This window comes from Polypterus senegalus, chromosome 10 (genome assembly GCF_016835505.1).
Source record: "Polypterus senegalus isolate Bchr_013 chromosome 10, ASM1683550v1, whole genome shotgun sequence".
NCBI lineage: Eukaryota > Metazoa > Chordata > Cladistia > Polypteriformes > Polypteridae > Polypterus > Polypterus senegalus.
Window position 1 is genome coordinate 107,620,254 of NC_053163.1, and position 16,072 is coordinate 107,636,325.

Here is a 16,072-nt window from a genome sequence, read left to right on the forward strand (position 1 = left end):
TGGCCCCCCTCCACATATACCCAGACCCCCCTTTCCTTGGTTTAATTCCTCTGCCTGGATTCTGATCATTCTGTCTTGGCTGGGCTGGACACATGATGACATTGAGTTCATTCTCAGAACTATGTAGCTTATAAATGAACATATGGATTCTGCAAAGCCCTTTTGGTAGCCCTGTATCCATTGGGCATTGCTCGTAGAAGTCCAGCCTAAACTTCTGAGTGCAGCCCTGCAGGTCTAATTTTCAGATGCTGTTGTCTGATGACTTTGAAGGCCAGTATCCAAACAGGGGGAAATTCCTTCGAAACGGTTCAGGTGTAAGGAAGGCTGGACATGCCTATCAAAAAAAATGTTAGTCACTCCATCAGTTCAATTGTCCTTTTCAATCTCGCTAAAGCTATTTGCTGAAATGTAAATGAATCATCTGACCTGACATAAAAGCGTGAATGATGGATTTCCACTATATATTCAACTATTTCTTCTGTACTGCTCTGAAGTGGTACTTCACCATAAAAGACCCCATAATGTGCAATATGGAAAGACTGACTCATCAAGCCTCTATAGCCATCTAGCATCAGCTTGAACTTTGAGAGCTGTGGCATTGGTCATTTGGCCACTATAAGCATATAGACCACAGATGAACGTGTGCTAGAATCTCAGAAGCGCTGGGCCATTCACAAAGTCTAAGACATTCTTTACGGCTCAGACAAGTGACTGTCTTGAACCGGTGATGTTTACTGTATTCTGTTGTAGTTCTAAACAGTTCTGTAATTTCTGAGACCTGCTCCAAGATAAGGTGTCTAATCTCCAAGTTAACTGACAGTTCACAGTATCTCTTTGATAAACTTAAACAAGTAATTCACCACACCAGTGTCAAGCAGGTCTCCTCTATACATCCATCCATTATCTGTACCCAGTTGTCCAGGTCAGTGTCTGAGAGTGTGGAAGCAGGAGCCATGAACAGAAGAATGAGATGCATGCATGGATTGCTATGTACCATGGCTGTTGAATGTCCATCAGTCTGATACTGTTTCACTGTACTGTGACAGGAAACCCACACAAATACAATGAGAACATTCTTAAATCTTCCCTCTAGTTCACCACACCCTTGAAATGGATTGAGCTAACTAGAGAATTGATTTGATGGATGGACAAAGCCTTATTTACTATATTGTTACAGAATGGAGTTATAGTTATTTAGTATAGTGATTGCGATCCCAGACAGTTTTTAAGTGCAATTTTCTGACATATATTGTTACAAATTACAAAACACATAATTTAAGTGATTTCAGGGTCACAAAAAGAATCAGAACTAACGAATGAACTGGCATCTTCATGCTTTTCAGTCCCAGACTTTAATTAGTAAGTTACATGTAAGCTTCAGAGGAGAAGATCAGGGTAGCCGTCAGACATTTAGGATGTTTCAGGTGTATCAATGAGCCAACGGTAATTAGATACTATCAGTTTAATTAGCCATTATAGGGCCTTGCTGGACCAATTATGAATCCACATGCTGGGATGTGACAAGTCATGAGCAAAACCTGGAATTGAAACATCTGTTACGCAGCACAGATCGTATCGCTGGCCCTGCCGTGCTCACACATCAGTAAGTCATCCTGAAAGTACTTAGTGCCACCCCTGATCATTCTGACCAAGTTCATATTTTCTAAGTCGAGATATTCTAAACACTTCTGTAATTCCTAAGGCCTACAACAGCCTGTCAGCACCAAGATAAGATGCCTACTCTCCTGGTCAATTGACACTTCATTGCTGCAGCATAACGTCTCTTGGTTAAACATACATAGGTATTTCACTACAGCGATGCCAAGCAGAACTCCTCCACACATCCGTTCATTGTCTGTGCCCAGTTATCCAATCCGGTGTCCCAGACTGATCGGACAAAATAGAGGAACACGTCAGCATCTGATTCTTAAAGGCTGCATCACTTTTAACAATATATGACTGCTTCCCTGGTGAGCAGATTTACCACACATGCTGAATTTTATGTTGTGGTAATAACTTACCAGTAACACTTATGACATGTTTAAGAATAACCAGGTAAGCTGAGGCCCATGTTTTCTTTTAAAAACACAGACATTAGTCTTTGTTTTTATATTTTTTCTACACTACCTTGGCATTATAAATACAAAGATTTTTGAAAATGCTCTCCTGAACCATATACTTATGAAAACATCGGCTTAGCATTGTAATGTGGACGAGTGAAAACTCAGTTTTTCAAAAATGTAAAATCTAATTGCTCTCTGATTGTTAGTGTCTATTATGTGGCCATTCCCTGAACAGATTCTGCTCACTACAATATTTCATTCCCTGACTGGTCACCCTGCCTATTTCAACATAGTGGACATAGAAGAGTTGCTTGCCACAGAGCTTGTTGTGTTGCTTACCTGCATGCATCGAAATTGTGTTTTGTTCAGTCTGAATGCCGCTTACATGTGCAATAGGCAAATTTGCTGGTCATTGCAGTTTTGCAATAAATCCTGAAGTCAGCGGTGTTACTGATGCACAAATGTCCAGTGTATGTGAACATTTACATTTATATGCATTTTCAGTCATTTCAGTGTGGATGGGGATCCTTTTGTAAAATGATGTGAAAACACGAATGTGGGCAGACCATTTTGGTTTAGTTTGTAAATGAAAGTGTAGTAGCCTGAGTAAGGAACAGGTTGTATAGACTTTCAAGTTGTCTTTTCCAAGGACAATGGACCCAAGATTCTTATCTGCTTATCTTGTTCTGCAGTCTCTATCAAAAAGAGTCTGCTTTTGTCTTCTCAGTACTCATTACTGGTGTCTTATCTTCCTGTTCTTTACTTTGCATTGTCTTCATTAGGAGCCGAAAAGAACCTGAAGGATTGCACTGCCATTTGATTTATTCGATGTATGTGGATGCCTAAACCATATCACAGAGATTTTAAAATATCAATGTTATATCCACAAATGTGATTAGTGCTTGTGGGAAAGGCACAATATAGCAAAGAGCTAGTGTTATAAATTTAGAATGCAGTAACCCAAAAAATTGAGCAGGCACCAAAACTGTGAAAAGAAATAGGAATGTGATGGTGTGGTTCCAAGATGACAGAGGAGACATGAAAAAAACAATAATGAAGTTAACTCAACAACAAATAGATAGATAGATAGATAGATAGATAGATAGATAGATAGATAGATAGATAGATAGATAGATGGCGCTATCCTCCTCTTGAACCCTTAACAATAGGTCAGACACCAGGTAAAAGTCCAATAATTCTTTATTTGGACAATTGTACAGTGCACAAGCACCCTCCTCTCCGCAATACTCATAAATACAATAACCAATACTCAATAATCACAACCCACCATTCCCAGACACGTTTTCACCCTTCCACCCAGCTCAGCGCGTTTTCTGGGAATTTCCCACAATCCTTTATAGTCCTTGACCCGGACGTATTTCGCTCTCTCTGTCCATGTGACTAGGAACACTTCCGGGTTAGATAAAAAGTCCTTGTCCATGTGACTCAGACGTACTTCCGGGGTGTAGGGCAAATAGTCGCTGTTCCTCCCTGCAGAGCCTTCTAGCAGCCCCCGTGGTATCCAGTAGGGCTGTGGATAAAATCTCCATGGTCCATAATTCCCTGCTTTCATTCGGGGCACCTCCATGCTGCAAGGAGGGCTCCACCTGGCAGCCTGGGGGTATTATCCGGGGTGACTGGCCGGCCATATTCCCCAATAGATAGCAGAGGCACGTACTGTATATCCCTATAGCAACGTGTAACAAGCTATGATAAATAGATAGATAGATAGATAGATAGATAGATAGATAGATAGATAGATAGATAGATAGATAGATAGATAGATAGATAGATAGATAGATAGATAGATAGATAGATAGATAGATAAAGGCTATTCATGGTTATTTAGACTTTACAGTTATGAAGGCCCTATGACTAAGGGTAATGTGACTTAAAGGCTATGCTGTCATTTATTGGGTCATTTGCCACCACAGCTCACACCCTGAATATGTTGGTTGGGTCATCAATTTTACGTTATTTTATTGTCGTTTCGATAACCCTGAAACATAAACCCAATTGCTTCTTAACATTTAAATGAACATGTGCATCTCATCTAAACTTACCGCCTATGTGTGTCTTTGCGTGTCTGGAGTTTATATGACCACTCATTGCTTGTGAACTTCCACCCGTCCCAACTCTTAATGTAGCAGTTGCTAGAAAAATACCCAGCTTGTGCTGGGTGGCTCTTGGACAAGCTGGTCAGGCCCCATGACCCCAGTGGCTTATCCACCAGAGGCTGTTTTGCTGCTAGCCTAGCAGTTGCTGTTATTTTTTTTGTTAGGGCTGTCACAGTTTTGATTAGATTTGACATACTGTATAATTAAATGTCAGCGTCACAGAAGCATCTCCTTTTGGCCATGGCTCTAAGTAGTGCTTTGAAGCGTTGCCAGCTCATAAATGTTTTAGGCCGACTACTGTAAATCAGTCCAATACCTGCTGATTGAGCCACACTGAGACGATGTCCCTCCCTTCGCAGATGAAGATGGCCTCGTACTGTAATTTGCCAGTTTGTGCAACTATCCACAGTCAAATAAAAGCTAACTCAAAATACAGCAAAATGTTTCCTGAAGATCCTGTTAGAGCAGAGATTCTATCAGCGCTGCCTTGTCATGTTAATCTGCAGCATATAATAAGGGCTGATTTCCCATTTGAAAGTGCTGATTAGCCAAACAGATGCATTTTGTTCAAGGATGAATGAAGGAGAAGCAAGTGTAGAGAAGCTTCTTGGCAAAGTGACGCATTTCTCCCTGTACAAAAGAACGGGTGGCATACTTTACTCTGCACTGTCGCTGGTGACATTGAGCCATGTGGAGAACTCTCTGGCTGCGCATGCTATTACTAGTGCTTTATTAAATGATGGTGTACTAGTTGACATCGGTGATTCAAATCTTGGCTCAGTCACTGAGTGAATTGTGAATGTTCTTCCCATGTTGGTTTGGCCATCTTACAAATGCACAGGTTATGTTAGTTAGCAACTGCACGTTGGTCAGATTTGAATAAGCGTGAATATAGGCCTGAGCACGAACCCCAATGGATTAAATCCTCTTAAAAATAAAGCTTCTAAAATGGCACTTTACTGGTCTGAGTGGTTCCTCATAATAGTACTGCTTGACAAAGAACCTTTTCATAGTAGGAACGTTGTTTCATATGAAATTGATTTCTAGGTTTTGAAAAAGTTCCTAAAGTGAAGACAAAACAGAAATCTGTAATATTTAGCAGGCTGCCTAGCAGGATGCTGAGAGATCAAAAAATTATGAACTTGACCTGTGTGATTTTATGCAGCAAGAGTCCTTCAAAAGGCACAGACCCATTGGTATTTCACAAATTTGCTATAATCTAGCTATGGTTATTTACAGAATTTGTTGTGAACCTTCACATGAATGGCTATTATGGAACCAAAAATGGTCCCCCCAACCTGAGATTGCCTTCAAAGGACTGATACCATGCCCGTGGTTGCTTTCCACTGCAGAGCTTAAATCTGACTCAAAAATCAGTGCATGGATGGATGGATGATGCACCTACTGAAGAATCAATGTCTGCTCAGTGTTTAAAGCATAAGAAGAATTACAGGCAGATGGAGCGGGTGGGAAAGGTTTTAGTAATATTAACCTGTTTTCTTTTGATTTTTTTTTCTCCTGCAGTCTGCTCTCAGTTCTCCAGAGGAGTTTACGCTATCTTTGGCTTCTACGACAAAAAGTCCATGAACACACTGACTTCTTTCTGCGGAGCCCTCCACACCTCCTTCGTCACTCCTAGTTACCCAACAGATGCAGATGTTCAGTTTGTCATCCAGATGAGACCAGCTTTGCGGGGTGCTGTCCTCAGCCTTCTGGCCCACTATAAATGGGAGCGCTTTGTCTATCTCTACGACACTGATAGGGGTAAGTGACGTGTCAGTAAACCTGGGAGGACTTCATAAAATGGGGGTTGTGAAATATAGTGAACTGGTGTTGTGTTGTGGCTTCTCACCTTGGAATTCACAGGGACCTGTAAAGGTGGAGGCTGGTAAGGAAAATAAAAAAAGCGTCTGGGATAATCTAATAGACAGGTGAAGAATGCTCACCCATAAAACACAAGTTGGACACTTTTTGTTCACTTAATTTTAGCATCATCATCATCACAAAAGTAGTCACCATTTGGCCATGACTCCAAACAGTGTTTAAGTGAAGATCTGGCAGTTCATAAATGTGAAAATGGTGAAAAAGACCTGTGTTGTGACCAGTAGACTCAATTCAGTTTTGTATAGCACCTCATCAAGGGGGTGAAGAGCACTGTGACAAGTTCTCAGGTGAAATGCAGTTACAGACATTACAAATTAAATAATTAGGACACAAAGCCATTTGAAACTGATTAACATAAATGGAGCCCAGCAATATCTGTCCATTAATCAATTGTTGAACTATGGCCAGTTGACATCAGGGGAGAGGAAAATGGAAACTCCAATCAACAGCATCCCTGAAGTAAATAATCCTCTGGGGGTCCACAGTCCTGGAGACATCGACCAACTGGCTGCCCAACCCCTCCTGGGCATTCTACAAGACAGTAAATGCTGAGCCATTTAATATGATATCAGAATAATTTTTATCTGCTGATTTCAGGTCCTCCAGTGGCTTTTTCCATGGCCGGGAAATCAGTCAGAAGTTTAGCCACCTGACAGACGAGGGCGCTGTTCATTCTGTTCCAGACATTGACACAAAAGGCAACAGAAGATCATATGACTTGTGTAAGGAGTGTGATCAATAAGGTCACCTCAGTGTATCTCCAGCCTTATTCTTTGAATTGGGTTATAGGAAGAGCTTTTCAAAATATCTTATTAAGTCCTGTTTATTAGAGAATAGACAGCAGGCAAAGGAAGGTAATGAGCTTGTTTTCTTGCATCACAGAGTGAACGGGTCTCTCAGGGAAAAGTTATGTTATGACTTAAATCAGGATAAGCCAAAAATGAAATAGGCAAAAAAAAAAATTCAAAGAGATGAAAGTCAAATAAATGAAAAGGGAATTTGCAAAGACTTTGTCAGCAAAAAAGCCAAGGTCAGAATACCGAGACATAATCAGCATACTCATTTGTCAAAACCCATAAATGCATAAATCAGACTTGTGGTTAGAAGACAAAGCCTAAAATGTAGTAACTGAAACACTCAAATTTTCTTATTAAACCATTGATCACATTTTTATGTTACTTTTAAGAAGAAATACAAAAATACCAGATAATGTACACCACCATCATTAAAAATAACAAATATAGAAAGTCCCAACATTAATTTCTCAAAATTGAGATCCCTAACAGGTTAACCTTACTGATGTGACCGGAAGAGGGCACTGCAGCACCCCAAACCCTGGCACAATTACCATGAAACAAGTCCCAGGTTCAAATAAAAGATTTATTAAACACAAATACCTTCACAATGCTTCTTTTTTATTCAAACCCACACCTCTTCTTCCTTCTCTCTGTCTCTCCTTCACTCCTCCCAGGTGAGCCTTTTCTGTCCTCCACCTTCAACTCCAATTCACCTGGGTGAGGCAGAGTGGCTCCTTTTATCTCAGACCTGGGAGTACATGGTCCAGTGGAAGTTCTTCTATTTCAGGCAGAGGTCTACTAACATAGTGTTTATACATCCCTGTGGTACCCAAGGAAACCAACGGGGCTGCACTCAGGGACTACAATATCCAGCATGCCCTATGGGTATCCAGCTAGGTATGCTGCCATCTAATCCATTTGGGGAGGAAGTACTCTGAATTTGTTGTCTACCCCAGTCCTTCCATTACATTGGCCTCCTGGCTAAGGTGCCAGTCAATGCTTGCCATCTGTTACAATCTATTGCTTCACAATCCTTTCAGTGTTATGGCCAGCCTTACATGATTATAGTATTTTCCAAGACGATGGTGGAGATGAAGTTTGGAGGAGAATAAAAATCTGGAAATGCTTCATCTGAGCTCCTCGTGCAGGCAGGCCAAGGTCATGGTTAATGTCAACCATCCAGACCTCAATTATAAAAGCGTATCCCCAATAAAATACAGTCTTGGCCAAAACTTTTGAAAATGACACAAATATTAATTTTCACAATGTTTGCTGCCTCAGTTTTTATGATGGCAATTCGCATATACTCCAGAATGTTATGAAGAGTGAGCAGATGGATAGCAATTAATTGAAAAGTCCCTTTGCCATGAAAATGAAGTTAATCCCAAAAACCCATTTCCACTGCTGTTGTGAAGAAGGCTTCAGGGCACCCAAGAAAATCCAGCAAGCTCCAGGACTGTCTCCTAAAGTTGATTCACCTGCTGGATCGGGGCACCACCAGTGCAGAGTTTGCTTAGGAATGGCAGGAGACAGGTGTGACTGCATCTGCACACACAATGAGGTGAAGAACTTTGAAGGATGGCCTGGTGTCAAGAAGGGCAGCAAAGAAGCCAAGAAAAACATCAGGGACAGACTGATAATCTGCAAAAGGTACTGGGACTGCATTGCTAAAGACTGGGGTAAAGTCATTTTCTCTGATGAATCCCCTTTCCAATTGTTTGGGGCATCCAGAAAAAAGATTGTCTGGAGAAGAAAAGGTGTGTGGCACTACCATCAGTCCTGCGTCATGCCAAAAATAAAGCATCCTGAGACCATTCATGTGTGGGGTTGCTTCATAGCCAAGGGAGCGGGCTCACTCTCAATTTTCTCTAAGAACACAGCCATGCATAAAGAATGGTACCAAAGCATCTTCCAAGAGCAAGAACAGTCTGGTGATTAACAATGCCTTTTTCAGCATGATGGAGCACAGTGCCATAAGGCAAAAGTGATAACTAAGCGGCTCAGGGAACAAAACATCAACATTTTGGGTCCATGGCCAGGAAACTCCCCATACCTTAATCCCACTGAGAACTTGTGGTCAGTCCTCAAGAGGTAGGTGGACAAACTAAAACCCACAAATTCTGACAAACTCCAATCATTGATTACACTATGTATGAATAAGCTGCCATTCGTCAGGATTTGGCCTAGAAGTTGACTGACAGCATGCCAGGGTGAATTGCAGAGGTCTTGAAAAAGAAGGGCCAACACTGCAAATATTGACTCTTTGTAAAGCATAATGTGATTGTAAATAAAAGCCTTTGAAACTTATGAAATGCTTGTAGTTATACTTCAGTATACCAAAGGATACACTGAAGCAGCAAAATTTGTGAAAACCATTACTTGTGTTATTCTTAAAACCTTTGGCCATGACCATATGTTTAATTGATAAGTGTATTTTAGTGTCTTTGGACAATAGCATTGGTTCAAGAGAATAGCATAAATTAGAGCATTATTATCAGCTTCGGGTGAGATTAAAACACCAAAAGAATCTCAATTAACACTAAACCCATTAAGTGACCGACTAAAAGCTTTCCCTCAACATTGACACCTCTGTCTTATAAAAACAAGTGATGATATGCATTGCCTCCATCATCCTCAGAGTCGTCAGCACTGTTACCCATGTTTAATAGCAGATGTTTTCTTTGTGGTCTGGCCCTAACCAGCCACCCCTAACCCAAGTAGGTCTAAATCCTGGGTTGTACCCTTTAAACTTTATTTATGTTCAATGTTTCTAAACGTTCAATACCATGTCAAGTCCGTGATATTCAAAGAACTGGAAATAAAAATCGTTATCATACTAATACATAAAATTGTGATTATTACTGTTTTGTCACTGATCCAGAATCCTTGGTTTGTGTTGTCCATATGGAGTCTACACATTCAAGGGTTTTCTTCCCAGATTCCCATAGGCCGGTCAGGTTATTTGGTGGTTCGAAATGGTCCTTGTGAGTGCAGTTTGACGTTGTGTGTGAGATGTCCCTGCGATGGACTGGCAGCCTGTCCAGTGTTCTGTTCTCCACAAGATGCACAACCTTTTATGTAAAAGGACTGGGAGAATGAAATGTGTTCAAGGGTCAAGAACCAGAAAGTCAAGCTGATCTTTCACCACTCCTAATTCGCTAACCAGCAAATCAGAATACGTAAAAAAACAAAAATAAGTACATGTGACGCTCTTTGCATCCAGATCTTGGATAGAGCAGAATCTCTTGCTACTGTATAGTCTAAAGATTGTGGCGCTGATGACATCAGCAATCATAACCTCCTGGAAGATAAGAGTGTTGTCATAGTAATGGAAGCGCAAATCCCTCAAGATGGTAAAGATCATACTACAAACAAGAAGAGCATCATGGAAGAACATGACAAATATGATAATTTAGAAAATGTTAGTAATGGTAAATTCGAATCCTTTAGAGTAATAAACAGAGAAGCAACGTATACCTTGCAAAAGAAGACTACAGAAGGTTGGAGACAAATTAAAGATATGAAGTCAATCCTAACATCCAGGCTGCTTCCTGCCTCACAGCCGATCCTTTTGAGACAGACTGTAGCGCCATGTGCCCCAGAACTGGGCTAAGCAAGTTTCAGAATCTTATTTTAGTTTTATGCTCTAATGAGTAATGCTTTATTATGCGCCATGCAAATAATAAGCACAGAGGGGAAACTGTAGTGAATGAGCATGTTTTCATCTAAGCAAAAATTGATTTCTATTCTGAAAGGATTTCAGGAAGAGCACCACACAATACAAGAGCAGAAATTCTAAAAGCTTTATCACCCACAGTACACTTTTGAGTCTTAGGAATAACAAGCAAAGGCCCCTCTCCAGACAAGCGGAGTCGGCAGGAGAGGACATTCTGCTTAACAATATCCAAAAGATAAGACAGTTCAAGGTCATTCAATTCCTTGTAAGTCAAAAGAACACTTTTGTAGTGAAAACGAGATTTAATTGGTAGTCAGGGCCATTTTTTTTAGAGAATGTCTGATATGATGCCAAAATGCAGTGTATGTTAGCGCTGTAGCAGCTGAAAAATGAACAAGCTGTCATTTGTTCCAAAGTGAATTAAGAAAAAAACACAATAAAACACTAAAATAGTTATAAAACCATGGATAAATCTTTCAGTATCCGAAACAGATAAAGAAGGCCTGAGATCATCAGTCATTTTTTTACTGAACAAAAGAAATGAGCTCATGTATTAACATGGAGTTCAAATGACTGAGGAGAATCCAATGTGATCCCAGCATTCCTGCCTAGAGCAGAGGCCCAGACTCAGTAGCCATACATCATCAGGGTGAAACTCTTCAGTTTTGCTGACTGGGATATTTTCACCACCAGTAATACTGGAATGTTTTTAATGTTTTATTTAAAAAAGATTGATGCATTAGTAGTTTTTATGCAGTTCTGGATATCAATTGTGTTATAATCATGGCTCAGTTTTCTGGCCCTTTTCATGCAAATAAATTGTTAACATTAAATGTCATGGAAAACATTGTTTTGAGCTATTTAAAATACTCGGCAGCAACAAAACAATGAAAAGGACGCAACCAGCCTCAGTTATGGAGTGAGGTGACTGTTAAGAGCTGCGCCTCTGCAGCATGGCGAAACGTATCAAAAGTGGCACTGAGAAATTGATTTTTTGCCATAAGCTACACCTGTTCTCCAATTTGATAGCCTATTCATTTTATAACCTTTTAACCATTTCAGGCTTAGGTTTAAATTGCAGAAATGACTGTACAGAAAGGAGAGGATCATCCTCGTTTTATGGAGCCTGCCACTGAAACAACATGTTCTAGGAGAAGAGAAATAAATGACACTGGATAGATGTGCCAAGAATTCGATAGCAAACGAGGATGAAAGACCACTTTGCCTTAAATTGGTTTAGCAGATGGAACAGTTAATAAAAAAAGAAGTTCCAAATAACTTGGAAGACCAAAAGACAATGTATGATCTTTTCCAAATGGTAATGAAGAAATCCTTCTAAAATGTGTTTTAATTCTCTTTTCTCTACCTAGAAAGCTCGTCTGTTCCCTCTTCTTATTTTTAGCTTCCATACCTTCTCATCATTACCTGCCTCAGACGATCTATCCTGCCCATACATTTACAAACACATCTCCCTTTGCCTTTCTTCCTAATCTGTCAACAGATCTCCCACAATCCCTCTCACACTTTTCATCTGTACAACTTCTGTTTCCCACCTTTCATTATTCTGCACTTGCACTCCCTTATTTGTTTGGTGTTCCTGTACTAATGAAGGTATTTTAAGCACACTTCTTAATTTTTGTCTAAATAGCTCCTTCTTTTGCTGTGTTCATGTGCTATCAGACAGACAGGAAATATGAATTTCACATCAGCACATACAATGGGGAAATGAAGCAAAATGACACCTTTATTGGCTAACTGAGTAGATTACAATAAGCAAGTTTTCAAGACGTCCTTCTTCAGCCAACGTGTAATACAGAAATTGGATTTACTTGTGTTTATGTACACACTAGGAAATAAATATCCTTATGTGAGACATCTTTAGTATCAAATATTAACAAACCTATACTCCTATAGGCAGAGTGGTAGCTCTGAGGCTAGGGATCTGTGCTGGCAATTGGAAAGTTCAAATCCCATAAATGACAGAAGTGACTCTACTCTGTTGGGTTTCTTGAGCAAGGCCCTTAACCTGCATTTGCCACGTCCTGGGTATGACGTTAATCTGCATCCAGCTTCTCTCCAACACGCAGTGAAGACTTGGAGGTTGGTGGTAGGATTGGCACTCCGGCCACCTGAAAAAACCTCACCTTGTTCCAGAGTGGTGCCGAGGTGTCACCGGCTGCACTCATACAGGGGGTTTGTTGTGTGGTGGGTGTAACAATATGCTATCAGCTCATGCTCCCAAACTCTTCATCTTAAGATTCCTTTAACAAGAGAGGACAACAAAGTATGAAGAAGATCTTCAGATAAGACAACTGTCCAACAATGTCTTTTGAAGTTCTTGATGAGTTTTCCTTCTGTAATCTATAATCAAATCTCTATGGTCATTCAGAGTGATGTACATTGTTCACATATCTGGTTATAAAACTCTTCCCTTTATTCATAAATCTCAAAAGTCTGCATAGTGTAGTCTACTCAGCTGATAAAAGATGTCATTTTGTTCCACTTCTCATTGCATCCCTAAAAAGGCTTACATCACTAACACATGAAAACTCACAGTTAGACAACTTGCAGAAAACAATACTGCTTGAATTCTGTGAGCTGTGGCATAACATGGACCTTTCACCTTAGTCAGTAATATAAAATAAAACAATACCCTGGCCAGGGAGAACTGTTAATTTCATGGTTGAATTGTATTTGGAGCAACATGATACACTTTTAATGCATCTTCTTTGCTCTTTTCTACAATAAAACAATGCATTATTTTTAATTGCTTTTGGATGGTCCAAGTAGCAACACAGCAAAAACCTTTCAAAAATCCAACTGGAAATTCATGTGACTGCAATGAAGTGAGAATACTAAAATGTTTCAAATGGAAACTCCCTAAATTCCTGGAACACATGAACAGAATTTAACCATCTACCCCAATCCTGTCTTATTTGTTAGCTAAGCTTCTGTATGCTCCCTTTACCTGTCTGCAGGTCTCCCTCCTCTTCCTTGTCATCTAATATAGAGTTCCTGCCCCGTTATCTTCCCTAATTTCCACTTTTATTTCCTGCTCTTCTCCTGACCATCTGGCTTTAACTGTCTTCTGGCCAGCTGTCTTTAGAAAGCTACACAAGTCCTTATGTCTAGAGCTTCTATACCTACCAAGGCCATGTCCACATTACTTCATTTTCAATTAAAAACACAGACTCCATCTTTCCCTTTCATCCACACTACTTCAGGAGGTGTTTTTAACTCGCTGAAAATGGAGTGTTTTGAAAATGTTCTCCACAGCCTTGTTCTTCTGAAAACATAGCATTGTGGTGTGCACAGGCCAAAACACAGTTTTCTGAAAAGTGCTCTGATTTGTTCATGGTTATTGCGTAACCCTTTCCTGATTGGATTCTGCTCATTACTACGTCTCATTTCCTGATTGGTCACTCTTCATGGAAGAAAGCCATATTCCAAAATAGCGGACACAGAGGAGTTGCTTTCCATGACGTTGCTTGTGTTGCTTACCTGCATGCATCTAAACTGTGTTTTGTACAGTTTGAGTGCTACATACATGTGTAAAAGGCAAACCATTAGCTGGTTCCTACAGTTATTGTGATAAACCCCATGGCCTCCAGCGTTACTGCCCCATTTAAGGATGTTTTGGTCAATGCATGCATGTCCAGTGTAGGTAAACAGCTACAGTACATCATATGCATTTTCATTCATTTAAGTGTGAACATAGATATTTTCAGAAATGATAGTGTGGACGAAGATCATTTTCATTTAAAAACACCATTTTCAAATGAAAACAGAGTAGTGTAGATGTAGCCTAAATCTATGTATCTGTCTACAGATCCCCATTTTCTCTTGATTATGTGTCTGAAGTTATTTTCAAAACACTTTAGAGCACAGGCATCTAATAGTAAGACAATTTGAGATTTTGTTTGGTCTCCAAAACACTTAGAGGCACTAATGGCACTAAACAAACTGGCTACCTATACAGCATCTACAGCATGACATTATAAGCACCCCATTCAAGTTCTTTCTGTAGAGCTCATGGCTCATCACTCTTTTTGTTATCCATTAATACCCTTTGTCCCCACCTTCATTGTCTATCAAGCTCCTATACCCCTTTATCTGCTGTATTTACAGATCTTCTAACCCCTCCCTTCATTATCTGTGTAAAGACCTTCTCAGCATGCTCCTCCATTATTTCTATACAGAGCTCCTCTCCACCCACCTCTTTATCCATCTCCAGATGAGGTGCCCGACCTCTTCAATTGTTTTCCCACAGAACTCACGCCCATCTCTCCTCTTCACTATATTTTATTAGTCCATCTACCCACTTCTTCATCATCCATCAAGCTACTGTACCTTCTTCATCTGTTCACAGATTTCTCAACTCCCTATTCATCATCTGATTGCCACCCTCTATTATTTTCCTAAAAGTTTCCCATCTGCAGAGGCCCTAAGCTCCACTTAATTAACTACACACAGAAGGTATCTTCTCCATTTTCATGGTTCTACTCAACCTTTCAATTTTAGACCTCCTAACTCTCCTCATCTGTCTAATGATATCTAACTCCACATCTTCATTGTCTGTCTACAGGTGTTTGATGCAGCTTTCTCCATTAACTGTTTTTGGCCATTTCTTATCCATTTCCATTGAAGTGTTGAACCCCTTCCATTACTTGTTTTTAGAGCTCAAACATCCATCCTTCCTGTTAATTTTCCTTTCACAGCTTCTGTGTCTCCATCTTCTTTGTTCATTACTAGAGACCCTTGAAGTTGGTTTCAGGTGCTTTGAAGCCTTGTCAAAGGCCCCAATCAACACCAAGAGGTCCTGCAACAGAATTCATTACTTATATTGAAGGGAAGGTGTCAGCACAAACAATCAAACCCACCTCACTGGGCAGCAGTTACACAGTATTTTTTACACTCAATTTGAGATTTTATAACTGGTTAAATAATAGTTTTCAGAACAGTCATTAAGGAGAGCTAAACACAAAAGGTTTTCTTTTATATAATACATAATAAGTCATTGAGCGAAGGCCCCGTGTTGAGTCGTTCCATGACAAGTTTGTCAGTGCCAGTGGTTTTTCACCCACACTCCCTCCTGTCTTATCTAAACTAACACATAAAGCAATTGATCTAATCTCCTATTCTGACCAAATTATTCATTTTTTCTAGGAGTGCTCAGCCAAGGAGAATAACTTGCACCATCCTCCTGCTAACCACATGATTACAAAGCTTCAGCCCTCATTAAATTTCAAACACCCCAATTTCCTATCAGAAACTTTCTTCACCCGTTCTTCACCACCTGCCCGCAGATCCTCCATTCCTTCTTTGTTTTGATGTCCTATTAGCCTTCTTTGTCGTCTCCTGCTATTCCCCAATCCTCCCAACACTTCATTGTCTGCAACAACCCATCCCCTCCATATTGTATTTGTCCACAGATCTTCAGACTTCATTCTTCCCTTTTCATCATCATTGTAAAATTCATTTTAAGACCAACTAATAGCACATAAAACAAAAGCAACAATAAAGCAAGACAAAGCA

At 40.1% G+C, this 16,072-nt stretch overlaps 1 protein-coding gene across 4 annotated transcripts in view; it reads left to right on the forward strand.

The window, feature by feature from the left end:
• Window positions 1–16,072, forward strand: part of LOC120537396 (glutamate receptor 3) — a 389,304-nt gene that overhangs the window by 137,173 nt on the left and 236,059 nt on the right. For all 4 annotated transcript variants that reach the window (XM_039766306.1, XM_039766307.1, XM_039766305.1 and 1 more), the window contains exon 3: window positions 5,705–5,944. In XM_039766306.1, coding sequence (XP_039622240.1) covers window positions 5,705–5,944 — 240 coding nt within the window. The remainder of the gene's footprint in view (window positions 1–5,704; window positions 5,945–16,072) is intronic.